Below are 15,949 nucleotides of genomic sequence, written 5' to 3' on the forward strand. Positions count from 1 at the left end.
TTGGAATCTTGCATTACAAAACAGGCCGCCTGTCTTTGCCCCTCTCCTTCATTGTCTTTCAGTTCACCTTCTCCTTTCTAATTGTAGGAGGGGGGAGGGAAATGTAGCAATGGGCAGCAGTTACAAGCAAGCTGGCTTTTCAATTTCCAGTGGTAATAAGAAAAAACAGATTAATAAAAAGGTGGGCTTGTGGTGCAGAGGGTAGGGAGGCAGATACACAAGGTGTCAGGAGAAGAGTAATTTGTTGAGGGATTGAAGATTTGGCGATGTATGATGAAAAAAAACTGAGAGGCAAATGCAATTCAGAAGCTCATCTTGTCCTTGTCTCTCTTATGGCTGCCTTTCCAAACCTGTTTGCCCCGGCGTCTCGTCTATGCAGATCTACCTGCTTTCATTCACAAGCGTTGCAGGAATAATTCCTGCTCCATTTTGCAGCGGCTGACTAAATATGATCCCGACATATATTTCCTCAGTAATAGATTCTGCCAGATGGAGAAGTCGGGGTGACAAATGTGGTGTTAGGGAAATTAATTTAGCTACATTTGAGGTAATTATGTTGAGGCATTGTCATTGGAGGAAAGCGCTATCCAAATCCAAGAGCCGGGGTTCTGGTTTGTGATTCTGCAGCGCTTAGTCAGCAGAGCAAGTAAGTCTCACAGCCAGAGTTATCGCTGTGATTCCCACTGGGGCCATTCATAGTAACAATGTACACGCTCGAGGCCCATTCAGGTGCTGTGGATACAAGTAGCTGGAAATGGTACATTATATTCTGCTTCACAGTGCCATGAAACTGCTTATGTTGATGCTGGCTTCCTGAGCTCTGAGATATTCCTCCTTTCTAATTAATAGTCAGGCTGATTTGAAAGGGAAGCATATGTGGGAATGTTTTTAATCCTAAGAAATTATTGCACACATATGTAGAGAATCAATAAAAGTTAGGAAAAAAAACCCAAAACAAACATTGAGCATAGAGTTACCTGATCCAGCTCTTCATACAGATCTGCTGATGGCTCATATGAAAAGTGTTATTAACCCACTCTGCAAACCACTTCCACCCCAGCTCCTCTATTTCAAGTCATGTTCGCTCTTACTGACTGCTGCACTGCTCTCCTTGCCTTTTGGCTTTCTGTGTATGCGCTTAGAGCGGTGAGGAGGTCCCAGAACAGAGGCACACTTCCATATATAAATTACAGCCACTAAAATAACAGTCCTCTTGTGACTAAAGTGGTTCTGACAGAAATATCAGAAAGGTCAGAGCGATTACCATAATATGGGAACACCACCTGTACTAAAATGTCAGAATGCTTGTTCAACATAAGAGTGCAGCTTATGCTTGTATATAATCATCATTAATATCAAAGACCTCTAAGCCATTTTGACCGGTGTGGTGGGAATCACAGCAACATTTAAATAAGACTTTCAGTGATTGCCTATAGACTAAAAACAACCCGACAGTGTAGTGAAACTGTTGAGAAAAGTTAAAAAAAAAACTAAGTACATCCCATAGAAATTAAAAGTAGCAGCCAGATGTTTGATCAGCAAGTGTGAGCACCTCTATGTTAGCAGAAGTTTAGTCAGTTTGTTGGTCTGTAATAACCTCTCGAAATTATTAAAACAGTTGATATTACAGCTACAATTACTGTTAAAATATTCCTTACATTTCTTTTTTAAAGTACACCCTGATTTCCTTCATTTAGGGTACGTTACAGAAGTTTGTGGACGACCTGTTTGAGACCATCTTCAGCACAGCCCACAGAGGTAGCGCGTTGCCCCTGGCCATCAAGTATATGTTTGACTTTCTGGACGAGCAGGCTGACAAACACTCCATCACAGACTATGATGTACGACATACCTGGAAGAGCAACTGGTGAGTCAGAAATCTGCAGCCGCTAAAAAACTAATTCCCCTTAAATGTAAAGTGTTCTCGAAACCGGATGTAACCCTGTTCGGTTCAATCAAATTTCACCTCCAGCGTAATGAGATCTTCAGGCGCTTTTCACGTTTGGCCCTGGTGACATTTGCGCTGGAGTCTAAATCTCGCTGAAAATGACTGCAATCAAAGTGCATTTCAAAGAGATTTGAATGGATGCCAAAATATAGTAATAATCGCAGTGTCTGCAAAGTAAATATCCTTGTAAACAATGCTGCACTGAATTAAATCGATACATCCAAGTCTGCAAAATGTATAGAAAAATGTAAAAAATGCTGTGTTGGGTGCTTCCTATAATAAGATCTTCAGACTAGATTTGCAGTGTTTGTAATTCATAAATTATTTAATAAAATTTTGCGTTTTCGTAGCAATGAAGAGCATTCGTCTCCAGCCACACAGCTGCTACGATCCCCGAGGACCCCGGCACTGCCTGTGTGCATTAAAGCCGGCTTTAATGCACACAGTGAACTAATTAGAAAAAAACAGAACTACAAGTGGAATTAAGCTAGTGACGGAAAGCACTTAATCACACGATGTTACATTTTTATTTCGAAATAAACCTTTTTTGGGTTTTATTCTCTTGCTCTCTCTCCAGTCTCCCTCTCCGGTTCTGGGTGAACGTGATCAAGAACCCACAGTTTGTATTCGACATTCATAAGAACAGCATCACAGATGCTTGTCTGTCCGTGGTGGCCCAGACCTTCATGGACTCCTGTTCAACATCGGAGCACAAACTAGGCAAAGACTCGCCTTCAAATAAGCTTCTCTACGCTAAAGACATCCCCAATTACAAGAACTGGGTCGAGAGGTGAGTCAGAGTTTGACCCAAACGCGAAGACTTTGAGAACAGCTACGTTTGATGGGAGGACACCTTTTGTATCCGCAGTTTAAATGTTAAAAGTTCCTCATGAGCTGTGAGAGAAAAATGAGTTGGAGCGTTATAATCAAAGTTAATTACACTATTAAACTATTAAGCTAAAAACAGCTGTAAGACTGTAGCAACGTTACAGGCTGAACTTTATCTGGCATTTAAAGCATAATAGTTGGATTAAATTACTGCAAAGAAACCACTCTGCAGTAATTACAGCTGTCTCGATCACTATATAATACAGTGTACTATAAAGAGTGAGTAAATTTACAGTGAGAGCTGCTCCATATGGATCAGTTCTAAGACAAAAAGAAAGAAGAAGACAAAGGTTTCACTGGATTTTGCTAAGAAGCAGCCATAGCCTCTTAATCTTCTGCCCAACTCCAGGATGTTTAAGTGATCGCACCACCTGCGGTTCCACTTTAGGGGCAAGAGGCGCTCTGTTCATGTTTCTCCTTCAATTCATTCAAATTTTGTGTAATTAAATTTACCTGAATTCAATTCAATTTAGTTTTTTTTTATATAGCACCAAATCTCAAGAACAGTTACCTTAAGGTGCCTTATATTAGTATATTATATTAGTTAGGTAAAGTCCCCATAATAATAGAAAGAAAAACGAATTAGATGATTTCCTGTAAGCTCGGACTTGGCAACAGTGGGGAGGCAAAACTCCTTTTTAACAGGAAGGAACCTCAGCAGAACCAGGCTTAGGGAGGGGAAGCTATCTGCTGCTCAGCAGCGTGCATTACACCACCTCTACATACATATATATGTGTGTATATATATATATATGTATATATATATAATGTTGATTTTTAATCCTTTTTAGATTTCCAGGTTTTTCACTGCTAATGGTAAAACAGAAGGGCTGATAACAAACACCATTCTGGTAGAGTACAGCGTTTGATACCTGCCCAAATATAATGCCCACCTAAGTACATTCATAATCTCACTAAGCATTTTTTTTTTAATCTAAAAAAATGGCACGATCGATAATCAGTTAATTAGTGGGCAATCCTATTTCTTTTCTTTTGAAAGCTGAGCTAGCCCCGGTGCTCTCCTTTATATGTTTCTACAGTGAGTAGCTGTTGCGGCAGTTTCTCAGTATTATTCAGCTCCTTCTTCAGAGAATCTTGTCCCAGGGTGAGACATAATCCATCTCTGCCATCCTGAACTGTGGCTGGATAAACTAGCCTTTGTTCTGCTCTGAAGATCTACTGCAAACTCTAACCTGAACCTGCAGCAGGTCTCGAGCTGGTTCATTCACAGGACCAAGATGGCCGATGCAGCAGATCACATCACTGCCTGCTGTAGACGGCCACAATCCACAATAGTGGAGCTGGAGTTAATCCACTGGATGAGAGACGGTGGAGAGCGAGTGCTTGTCTTCTCAGTTGTTTGTTGTAAAGTCAGGACATGTAAAAGTATTTGCAGTGCAGAAACTGATAACATATAATGTATAATAATACTTAAGAAATCTTTCCTGCACATAAATGCATGTGCACTCTACTGTCACAAACAGAGTCTAAATCTGTGGGAAAACCGCTGTGTATTTCTTTATGTTGAGCAGCTTGAATTGAATATGCTGCAGGAAGTAGTGTAGCTTCCACAGAGCTTTTGGAGGAAGCGTGAGATAAGGATTTATAGGTGAGATTTAACTGGGTGCAGTTGAACCTTGCTTCCATTATGCCTCCAAACCTACACTCTCCTCCCAGCGCTGCCCTGCTGCAGTAAACCTTGAGATAGCCGAGATATGGATCGTGCACACAGATCCAGGTACAGCTCAGTATTGGGATGTTTTCTTAATATATTGTGTTTTTACCTGCCTCACTTTCTACGGACCTTTCACTCTCCCAGTGCAGCCAGCAACACTGAGTCGATAATACTAAGGTTGTTGTTTCACTGAGAGCATCACCATCTCAAAAACGAAATATTAATGAAATATGAATGAGTAAAGGATGAATCAGCTGTTACAAACCCAGCTAGGTTCCCGTCAATATCCATAAGAGTCACAAAGTAGTCACCAAAAAGCTTACAGAGGATAGGATGGATAAAATATAATTGGACTTAGAACTGAAATGTAAGAGCCAAATCAAACTGTTCTGTTTAAAAAAGAAAAGAAAAGAAATGCTAGGCTCGCTGGCTTTCCTTTCGAAAACAAACATTACAGAATAAATAGCACGTCTGTAAGTGAGTATCTTACAAAGGAAGTCAACTAACTGTGCGAGTGTGCTAATCGCTGCTTCCTGGCCCTGCGTCCCAGTGTTTTAATGCCCCTGACAGGACTAAACAAACAGGTTATATAATCAAAAGCTGGCAGGCAAAAAGCCTGCAGAACATTATACATACGAGGTACTTAAAAGGATCAGTAACAGGTACCCTTTCGTAGCAGTTAGCAAGAATGTACAGAGCAGGCTACTCACTGATCACAGCAGCCCTGAATGACAGTCTGACAGTCGTAACCAGTCAAATATGGCAGCAAGAGGGAGACAGGAGAAACAGTCAGGCGAGGAGGGCAAAATAAAGAGCACATGTATGCATCGATCAGGAGCTGGGGCTTGCAAAGGGAATGCTAAGCAGTTTTGTTACATAAGGGGGAAAGAACGACCCAGGGCCCTAACATCAACCATGACAACGAAGCCATCAATTCCCGAGTTACATAAGCAGGTGGGCATCTGAAAAAACTGAATTTGGCTTTGTTTTCCTATGTTCCCCTCACCCCCACGGCCCCATCAGACGCTTGCCTGTCCCTGAGATTGATTCTAGCAGAGGTTTCTTCCTTTCAAAAGGGAGTTTTTCCTTCCCACTGTTGCGAAGTGCTTGCTCATAGTGGATCGTCTAATTGTTTGGTTATTGTAGCAGAGGCGGCCTTAGGTGACTTTAGGTGCTATATAAATAAAACTGAGTTGAATTGAGCCGTCTCTTATTTTACTAATCTCATTATTTTTCAATTAAATGGCAAAGTAGGTCAATGTGTGCTCTAACAAGGTACTAACCATCAGCAAAGAAATTGTATTAAGCTGCATTAATCCTTCAATGGGAAGCTTAGGTCGAGGCAGTAAGTCAAGGTGTGAATGGACACGAAGGTGGCATGACACGCAACTCTGCCTGAACTCTTGTCTAGGTATTACTCCGATATCTCCCGCATGCCAGCCATCAGCGATCAGGACATGAGTGCCTACCTAGCGGAGCAGTCCCGGCTGCACCTCAGCCAGTTCAACAGCATGTCAGCGCTGCACGAGATCTACTCCTACATCGTCAAATACAAAGATGAGGTAAGCTCCCACTGCCCAGCACTAAATATAGAAGAAGGGAAGAATGTTGTAATTATTCGTGCTCTGCCTCCCTTTACTTGTTTTGACTAATACCACGAGGTCATTTTAATTCAATAACACTGATAACCAGTCCACATCGGTACAAGCTGGAAGGTATTACCACCATTAAGGATGCACATTAAGGCATGAGCTCAGCACATTATGAACTTAATGGAGCTTAACAGAATTTAGGTGATTTTTTTTAAAGACCTGCTTGCACAGTATCCTTTGCTGCTACCAGCTGATTAAAACTCAAGAATGTGTTAACGAAATAGTGCCACATTTTAAGGATGCTTATTCATTTTATTGAATAAGCATTCACAGTTAAGAAAACAAATCACGAACAACCAGCAGAGTCTCAAGCAAGACATTAAATGCACTTATTGGGATTTAAACCGCTAAATTCTATATACCCACGTGCCATCATGTTCATAGTGTGTGTCTGATGAGAAGTTCTCCAACACCATCATCACTCATTTTACTCTTTGCTTAAAAAAGTAGCACACGGTATTTAATGAAGAAAAAAGTGAATGTTAAAAGGCTCGTCTCAGGATGTTCATAAGACGTCCCGGGACAGCTACATTTAGATAAAAAAAGCCGTCTCGTCATCATCAGCACAGCCCGCAGATTCAAACCCACAACCTATGAGGATCTAACCGCTGCGCCATCATGCTGCACTGCCATGTAGGAACAGTTAGTTTTGACCTTCCAGGTTCATACAAATACAGATGAGGACAACATTATTACGTTTTTCTCAAAATTTTCCCAAGGAATTTTCAATATAGCATATCTATAAAGACACGATATTGTACACGGGGTATCTGGCCCATTGCTACAGGCCATTCGATTCCTATACAACCGTTGCAAGAGCTTGGTTCGCATTGCTGGCATTAAGTTGGACTCATTCCCGGTGGGTGATGGACTCCGCCAGGGCTGCCCTTTGTCACCGATTCTGTTCATAATTTTTATGGACAGGATTTCTAGGCGCAGCCAAGTGGCGGAGGGCTTTCACTTCACACTCAGAATCTCATCTCTGCTTTTCGCGGATGATGTGGTTCTGTTGGCTTCGACTGGTGATGGCCTCCATTTCGCACTGGAACGGTTCACAGCCGAGTGTGAAGCAGCGGGAATGAGGATCAGCACCTCCAAATCTGAGGCCATGGTTCTCAGCCGGAAAAGTGTGGAGTGCCCACTCCGGGTTGGGGATGAGTTCCTGCCCCAAGTGGAGGAGTTCAAGTATCTCGGGGTCTTGTTCGCGAGTGATGGTAGAAGGGAGCCGGAGATCGACAGACGGACTGGTGCTGAGTGTAAAGGCGAAGCTCTCAATTTACCGGTTGATCTACGCCCCTACCCTCATCTATGGCCACGAGCTGTGGGTAGTGACCGAAAGAACGAGATCGCGGATACAAGCGGCGGAAATGAGCTTCCTTCGAAGGGTGGCTGGCCTCTCCCTTAGAGATAGTTCAGCCATCCGGGTGGGGCTCAGAGTAGAGCCGCTGCTCCTCCACATCAAAAGGAGCCAGCTGAGGTGGTTCGGGCATCTGACAAGGATGCCTCCTGCGTGAGGTGTTCTGGGCATGTCCCACCGGGAGGAGGCCCCGGGGCAGACCCAGGACACGCTGGAGAGATTATATCTCTCGGCTCGCCTGGGAACGCCTTGGTGTTCCCCCGGATAAGCTGGAGGAGGTGGCTGGGGAGAGGGAGGTCTGGGCCTCTTTGCTTAGGCTGCTGCTCCCGCGAACTGGCCCTGGATAAAGCGGAAGAAGATGGATGGATGGAAGCTCAGTCTGATCTAAAGACGTCTGTTAAACTTTCACTTTTGAACTAAATGTAATCCAGTTTTAACACTGACGGCTTTTAGAAATCTAATCAAGAGAAAATGCTCAGTTGGTAAACGTGAATGTGAGAGTACTTCAGATTGGGTGGAATTATCAGTTTTGCAGTAGGTTTCACTCTCCAACCCAGTTCAAATATTGAGGGATATCTTTGGCTAAAACTTCAGCCTTCATCCTCTGGTGCTTTTTCATTTTCATTTAATGATACATTTTTATACTACCTCGCATTCGAACGTGCTAAACAGTGAGCATTAAAGGTGCTGCTAGGGTTTCTTCTTCTAGTTTCTAGTATATATATATATGTAAGCCAACAAATGTATGGTTAATTTTTCTGTGCATTTTCTTTATATTTGTGTTATTTGCTTCTCCAAACATGTGAGCTGCTGAAATATGCTTGCATGGAATGTGCTGTTTTAAAAATAGAGCCTTATATCTATACTACACACCTCTCCCTCCTCAACCTTTAGTATGCTTTTAATTGGTGAGAGCTACGCCCCCACTTGTCCTTGTTTCCATTCTTCCATACCAGCAGTATGACGGTAGTTAAGCTGGCTGTTTGCAGCTGGCTGTATTCAAACCAACTGCTCCCCTTCATTATGACCTATTATCCAGATGTAGACAGCTGCACGGCCCCCATCGTCTAACAAATGCGCTCAGACAGACGCGTTAAAAAATAAAGATGAAATGCACACGTCCTCACACTCATACCACATCCTCCTTTCCCCACTCTCATCATGAAAAATAACGCACTCCTGTTGGTCATTCTCAGTAGCCATTAACATCCAATCACAAGACATTCCACTGGCCATAACACCTGCCCTGTCGGCCCTGCTCGTGTTGTCAGCGTGAGTGCAATTGTAGTCGCTAACCACTAAAAGGGAAATTAGCAACAGAGCGCTCCTTTGGCTCATGTAACTGTGAATTCATGGCTAAGGAGCATAACAGCGGCGCCCACGCTGCACTGCCGCATGCTCAAGGTTTTAAAGGCGTCTCTCTAATCTGTTTCCTTCCGTGTGTCCAGATCCTGTCAGCGCTACAGAAGGACGAACAGTCACGCAGACAGCGACTACGCGGCAAGCTGGAACAGGTCATCGACACCATGGCTCTATCTAGCTGAGGATCAGCCAATGGCGCGCCTCAGCTGGCAGGAGAACTGGCTAACCAACACGCCTTTCCCCAACAACTTTGACCCCCTCTCCCCATTCCTCGCCGTTTTAACACCCGACGTTTAAAGTCTGTCGCCATCGCCGTCACAAACAACAATCTACAGCAGCAGAAAGGACTGCGAGAACACAAGCACCCAGTAAGCAGCAGCACACTCGAGAGAGACAGCAGAGTTTGGAACTAAAGTCCCGGCAGCCGGGTTGACTTTTACCCCCTCCCCCATTGCCTTTCTTTTTCTTCTTCTTCTTCTCTGAGCCTGCCATAACAACCAAATCAAGTGCGTCCCCAACCTCAGCCGATTTTGGACCTCAGCTCAGGAGAGCATTTATTTTCATCAAGTCCCTCATCACGTCTACAGTTACACGGGAGCAGCTTTGGCCACAATCAGGAATGGTACATGCACAGTGGTGACCAGAAACTCATCAAGCTGGACCTGAAACAAGCCCAGAGCTAGTATCTTTTCACAGCCAGAGCTGCAGTTCTGACTCTGAGCCTATAAAAAAAAAAAATCCAGAATACTTGATTCCTGTGAGGAATTTCTCTTTCTTTACTGTTGCTCCCCTCCACAAGGAGGTCAAAGGTCAGGGACAGCTACAGAGCAGCAGCCACTGAGCAGGTAGAGATTCAGCGTGTTGCTCAAAGACTCTTCGGTAGAGTGGATTCTCGGCAACGCGCCGCTTGCCACTGCAGGGCAACCGGGAGGAAGGACTTTGCAGGGAAACTCTTCCTCCAGTACTGACTTTCCAACACTCCATCGACATGAATTCCACTGTAGTCGAACAAAGGACGCTGTCAGTTTCATAACTCTGTATTTGATTTGTTACTGCATTTGATTCTGCCCGTCCAACTGCCTACTCTCCCCAGTGCTGTGCCACTTCTTGTGTTACTGCTGAATTTGCACAACAAAGCTAAATCAAAAGAGAGAAGAGGATATATGAATATATATATATATATATATAGATAGATAGATATAAATACAAACCTTTCATTTTTAAAACAAATGAAAAACTGGGGAAAAAAACAAACTGTTTTTCATTTCAATGTACAAAAGATCCGTTTGAGACGAAGATTTGATATTTCCAAGATGAAAAATTATGAAAAACACGAGGAAAAAGTCGTCCTGTGCCATGTTTTACTTTGAATGTTGTTTAGTGCGAAGAGACTTCTTTTTTTTCCCCGTTTAGATGAAACGTGCTACGATGAAAATGTTGTCATGCTTAGTGACTGAAAGTTTAAAAATAGGTAAATGGCAAAAATATATATATATAAATATATCATACGCAGACACTTTCTATATTTCGTGAGGTCTCGGGGCGTGCTACATCTTTGGCTCTGAAGATAGCAAAAAGGCAAATGATGTCTGGAAGCCGCCTACGAGCAAACCAACCTGCAGTGCTTTTGTGTTTGTTTTTTAGAGGAACCAAATACAACACAAGGCCCAGTCAGCTGATTTAGATGAGACAAAAGTCACTTGTGTGGAAGCCAGCCTCATGCTGCGTTAGCAGACCGCAGAGGCAACCAAGCAGTCCTTTAAGCTGATCCCTGGCACACTGTGCTTTACAGCTTCCCGATCTTGTTTTCTAGACTTCCCAGCTTGTCTGAAACACATTTTTTTCTATAAGGTGTGCCATCCAAAAATGAAGGCTAGTCTTTGCTGTGCAGAAGATGTTGTCTAATATTTCTTGGTTTTATTATTTGTTTTTGTTGTTTTCTACTCCGAAGTGACGACGGTAAAGCTAAAGGGTCCGTTTTTTGAAAATGTGAATGTGGTTTATGAAAAAAGATAATGAAATGTAGCTTGATTTATGTGAGTGGGGTTTTTTGTACAAGTTGAAGGCCTTTCTCTCTCTTTTATTTTGTTCTGTGGTTTTGTAGGGTTAAAAAAAAAAAAGAAGAGAAAAAAAAGTGCAAATGTTCTCCTTGCACCGTGCGCTGCTCTGTGTTAACATTCGGAAACATTCCTCTTCCCTAGGAGTGTACACAGCTACTTATCAAGGCCAGAAGATACAAACCAAGGTGATGTATATATGTTCTTCCATCCTGTAAAAGCGTATCATGAATTTCAGACCACCAGATAAGACATATCAACACCCAGATCACACGGAAGAGCTGAAAAAAAACCTTCTCTACATGTGTTTGCTTTGATAATAAATGGGAAAAAATAGTGTAAAAGAGTAGGGTTAAATGCACCATTTAGGACACTGTAACTTCAAAGAAAACAGTTGCATCAAAATTGCTTATGTTCGCTTCCTCTTCAGCAGTGCTTCCCTCAGTTTTTTTTTTCGAGTGGAGACCTTGTAACCAGATAACAGTAGGGTTCTCAGACCAGTTCAGATGGCTTTGAAGAGCTTTGCGTTGCATCAGGAGCTTCACAAACCAGAATCTCTTTCGTAACTGGAAGTTAATGTAACCATATGCATCCCTGCACAAGACACTTACTACGTATATTATATGTTAGTGACAGATTACCCTGGAAAAGAAACCTGTCTAATATGTAATATAAATACGATACGCAGCCGTTTCAGTGCTCCAGTTGCTAAATGTTTAATCTAAAAATGAACATTTACAGTCGAGGCTCTAATGTATTTTTATGTAATTCAAAGTTACAATGAAATAATTATTTAGTTTGTTCCTAAGCTGTGAAGAACGAAGATTAGCAGCTAGTGGACTAAAAAGTGTGTGAACACCTTAAAACGCACCAGACGGACTACAAACTGATGAATTCCCCAAGTGATAATTCAATGTCACAGCTGTTCTACAGCTTGAACTGAAAGTGTGACTTTCACATTTGGTGCGACTGGTGTTTCAGCTACTTAAGTTTAAAGGATTCAGTCACACATTCGTCTCTTTGGGATTTTATATTTGAGCAGCAGTCCTTCCAGTCTAAGGCTTTGTCACACGGACAAATCCTAAAGAAGTATTGGCAAGAAGTATTGGCAAGAAGTCGAAGTCGGCGCAGTCGTTTCCACGTTATTGTGAGGCAGTCGCTGCATGCGAGCCGGCTGTTAGCGATTAGTTCGTGCTTGTTACATGCTACCTTAAACAATCAATTCACAGAGAAATCAAGGGTGAGCTCTCTCTCTTTTTTTTTTACTTCGGACCATTAGCACAAGTTGTATGCTAATGTGTAAGTTGTCCAGTCTTTAGCCTTTTGACTTCTTCCTTTGTCCATATTGTCAGGGAGTTAAGGATTTTTCCCACATACCAGACCTGTACCAAGCCAGATGCCACCAAACCAAACACATATTGCTGCTGTCAAGTAAAAGCTGTAAAACAAAGAATAATAGAACAAGACACAGACCCTTTAAAAGCCCAGTGTACATTCGAATCTCTAATCTGAATGCTAGCCTCTCACACCAACACACCATGTTTTTATCTGACAGCACAAATGTGCGTCTGGATTGGATGACAACGTACTGTATGTTCTTAAATACTTGAACCACTGATCTGCACAGGGTAACATAACATACAGAGAGACTGACCAAAGCTTTATGCATCTGCAACCCGAGCACAGCTCTGTGATAAGAGACTTTTCTTTGCCGTTTTCACTTATTCCACAAGAAACTTTTAGTGCTCAGTTTTAGTGATTTAAAAGCAGCCTCCGTCTTTATCCTTGATGAATGAGGCAATGCTACTTCCATGTACAGGCGTTCATTAACACGTTTTGTTCAAATTGAATGAATGAAACAATCTGAGGATGTGGACTCTTACATTGATGTTTGACTGGTGTTCACTTGCTCAGTTGAAGACTTGTAAAAAATGATTTTTGTGATACTGAAAGAAGAAGTCGTTGTTAGTGCCCCTAGGATAATTTTGTAGGGAGAAAAAAAAAGGAAAAAAAATAGACATGGTGAGATAAGGCCCATTTGGTTTTTGATGCTTTTGTTTCTTAGTTTTGTGCTTCTTGTTTTATGCTACAGCACTTGTTGAGGTAAAAGATGAAAAGACTCAGGCAAGGCAGAGGAAGTGCTTTGAAGGCCACGGTACCGCTTCATTGTCCATTCCATCACATCTGGGTTGTTTTTTCCCCTCTTTTCATGTAGAAAAACACAGTCAAAAAGGAGGGTGGAGTGGGAAAAGAAAAGAGGTGGTGAAAGAGATTCTCCTGGCGATTGACAGACACATAGGTTTTTGCTGTGCCTTGTCAGCCTCTACCCACATGGAAAATTATATGCTTTTTTCCATGTACATGATTCCTATTTTGTTCAATGTCCATGTCAAAAACTGACAAACAAATACAATATATGTAAATATATATGTCCTTTTAAATGTGAGATTACTAGACTGATACCAGTCATGTGTCATCTAGCCTAGCTTATACTAAAGTAGCCAAGAGCTAACCAGGCATGATAACTCCCTCAAAGATGGCTATGTAAAAAACTGCATCCATTTAATTGGAGACAGTGTGAAAATAATATGATATCTAAGGGTGTGTGTTATGGGGGGAGTGTATCCTGCAAACAGTGAATGTAATTAAGAAGATTTGACACAAAAATCCCTCTAAAATGATAAATTACATCTCTTTTGTTGATGTATATTATTAGGGTTGCTTTATATTGATTGAGGCTATTGTTTGTTTTCATGCTAATATTAAGACAAGATTAAAGTAAGCTAATTACATGAAATGTCTGTAGGCAGCTTTTAGCCTGAGATTGCTATTTAAAGTCTTTTTCTCAAAGTAATGGACTAAATGTGCTTATTTGCTTTCTTGGTTTTTCTCACTTTAAGGAGAGAATTATTACAACTTTGACATTACTTTTTTGTATGAGAAGTCAGAGCTAGCAGATGGTTAGCTTAGTTTAGCACAGAGCCCTAAAGAGATAAGATAAAACAAACAGGTAGCCTAGCTAGCCAATTAGAATGTAAACAGTTTGATGAAGATTTTGTTCAAATATTATTTCAAACAACAGCACTAAACGTGATTAGTAATTAACAAAGCTTTGCAGACACACCAGAACTTACATATTCATGTTTTATGGCTCTTGTGCATGGATGTAAGATATAGATAACGGCCCCTACAAAATTAGCCATCGTGTGGGCCTATAAAAAAAAACCCAACTTGTGGCTATACCCATAGTCTAACCAGAAGTCAGCTATCTTGAATTTGCTTGTGTACAGATTTGAAGATGAAATATCTTCCAGCTTCATATGAGGGTCTGTCTTAAGTAAAGATGATAAAAAGCAAAGCTTCAGAGTTTTATTGAAAGGTTTTTCCAACTTTTAATGTTCATTAAGTTCATGTTTCATTTTGAATGTAGATTGCATTTCATGAAAAACGTCATCCAATTTGACAAAATATCTACAACAACATGACATATAATTAGTGGATTTTGTTAGCCAAGAATGGGTATCTGTTCATTATTAACACTTAGCCCCCTTAGTCCAGGCATAAAACCCAGTGTAAAGGACCTTGATTTAAAGATGCAAGGATTATAGCGCACTAGACGTTTCCCCTTCTTTATGCTAAAGTTAAGATTGGTATAAAATACATGAGAGTGGTATCAATCTTCTAATCTAACGCTGTTATTTTATTGAGAAAAGAACAGCACCTTTTGTAGAAAAACAAAATCCAGGAACCAATTTCATTTCTTGTACTTTCTAAGCCATTTTATGAAAATATGTCAAATGTATCTATTTGCCCATATGGGATGCACCCTCCATTGGACGAAACATTGCCACACAACATTTAAACTTGCCCTCATCTGCCATTTCTAACCCCCAACCCCAATAGCAGCACTCGTGGGTTTTTCAACCCAGCAGTTCCAGCTTCCTCGCCTGCTGAGTTCACTTTGATTAAAGTACATCTGAGAGACGGAGCAGAGGACATAAAATAACTTCACACACAGATTAAAGAGGAGAGAGGTAGAAAGAAAAAAATACCTTAAACAGTTTTAATACTTTATGAATTCTGATACCTTTTTAAGAGTTTCAGACTTGAAGCTGCTGTGACAGGTTTTGGCTGTTTCACGCCCGTGTAAATATCCTGCTCTTTCCTATTTTGCAGATTTATTACGTGTAAATAGACACGCATCAAGGAGAGATTAAACATGTTTTTTGCTAAATCTGGCTCGTCTGATGTTTTTATTGCTCTTCCATATCCCTACGTACCCTCAAAGTTGCGGATTTGAAAGTCGTAACAAGTTTTTGGTTTATCTCAAGTGCTCGTCGTCACGAGAGAACACAGAAGATCAAAAGCGGCACATGTGAGATCTAAATACAGTATTATTGTACTCTGGTAGAGCAAAAACTGCTGCCTGTGTTTGACTCGTTCCCCCTCTGTTTTACTGCACCGATGTTGAGGAGGACATTGAAAATGATGATGATAAGCCTTTACTTTGCAGACTTTACTGTCAGAAATCTCTTACTGATGTGAGTCATGAATATGCAAAGCTCAGTTTCAAGAGTACAATCATCCATCCATCCATATCTAGTCACTTTCCCATTCATGTGAAAAGACTGAAATTATCCCAGTGAGTGTCAGACCAGTGAATCCTCAAATGACACTGTCAGACACGAGTGCTGTGTTGCAGTAATGACCTGGTGGAAAATGTGCCTTTGAATCTCCCAGTGCCATTGAATTTGTTTATAGTATAAATCTTCTTTGTTTTTGTTTTGTTTTTTTGAATGGCAAGATTATCATGAATCTGCAAAAGACAATATGTCTAAAACACCTTGTGATCTGAAGCACAGCACATCAATCGTTGAACATGGTGGGGCCAGTGTAATGACGTGGGTTTGTATGGCTGTAACTGGTATTGATAATAGAAGACTGAATTCTGAAGTGCATAGTCAGACTCAAATGGATAAATTAACCCAAATCATACTGTAAGAGCAACTT

The 15,949-nt window shown here is 41.4% G+C and overlaps 1 protein-coding gene across 2 annotated transcripts in view; it reads left to right on the plus strand.

The window, feature by feature from the left end:
• The window catches only part of LOC147305288 (plexin-A1-like), a 317,652-nt gene extending 302,479 nt beyond the window's left edge, over positions 1-15,173 (plus strand). For both annotated transcript variants that reach the window (XM_086277276.1, XM_086277277.1), the window contains exons 30-33: positions 1,698-1,867; positions 2,526-2,738; positions 5,923-6,073; positions 8,969-15,173. In XM_086277276.1, coding sequence (XP_086133402.1) covers positions 1,698-1,867; positions 2,526-2,738; positions 5,923-6,073; positions 8,969-9,064 — 630 coding nt within the window. In that variant the 3' untranslated portion in view covers positions 9,065-15,173. The remainder of the gene's footprint in view (positions 1-1,697; positions 1,868-2,525; positions 2,739-5,922; positions 6,074-8,968) is intronic.
• The last annotated feature ends 776 nt before the right edge of the window (positions 15,174-15,949 follow it).

The sequence above is a fragment of the Aulonocara sp. 'chitande type north' Nkhata Bay genome, linkage group LG20 (assembly GCF_057382095.1).
Source record: "Aulonocara sp. 'chitande type north' Nkhata Bay isolate Kocher_YH1m ecotype deep benthic linkage group LG20, A_spYH_male_GT1.1, whole genome shotgun sequence".
NCBI lineage: Eukaryota > Metazoa > Chordata > Actinopteri > Cichliformes > Cichlidae > Aulonocara > Aulonocara sp. 'chitande type north' Nkhata Bay.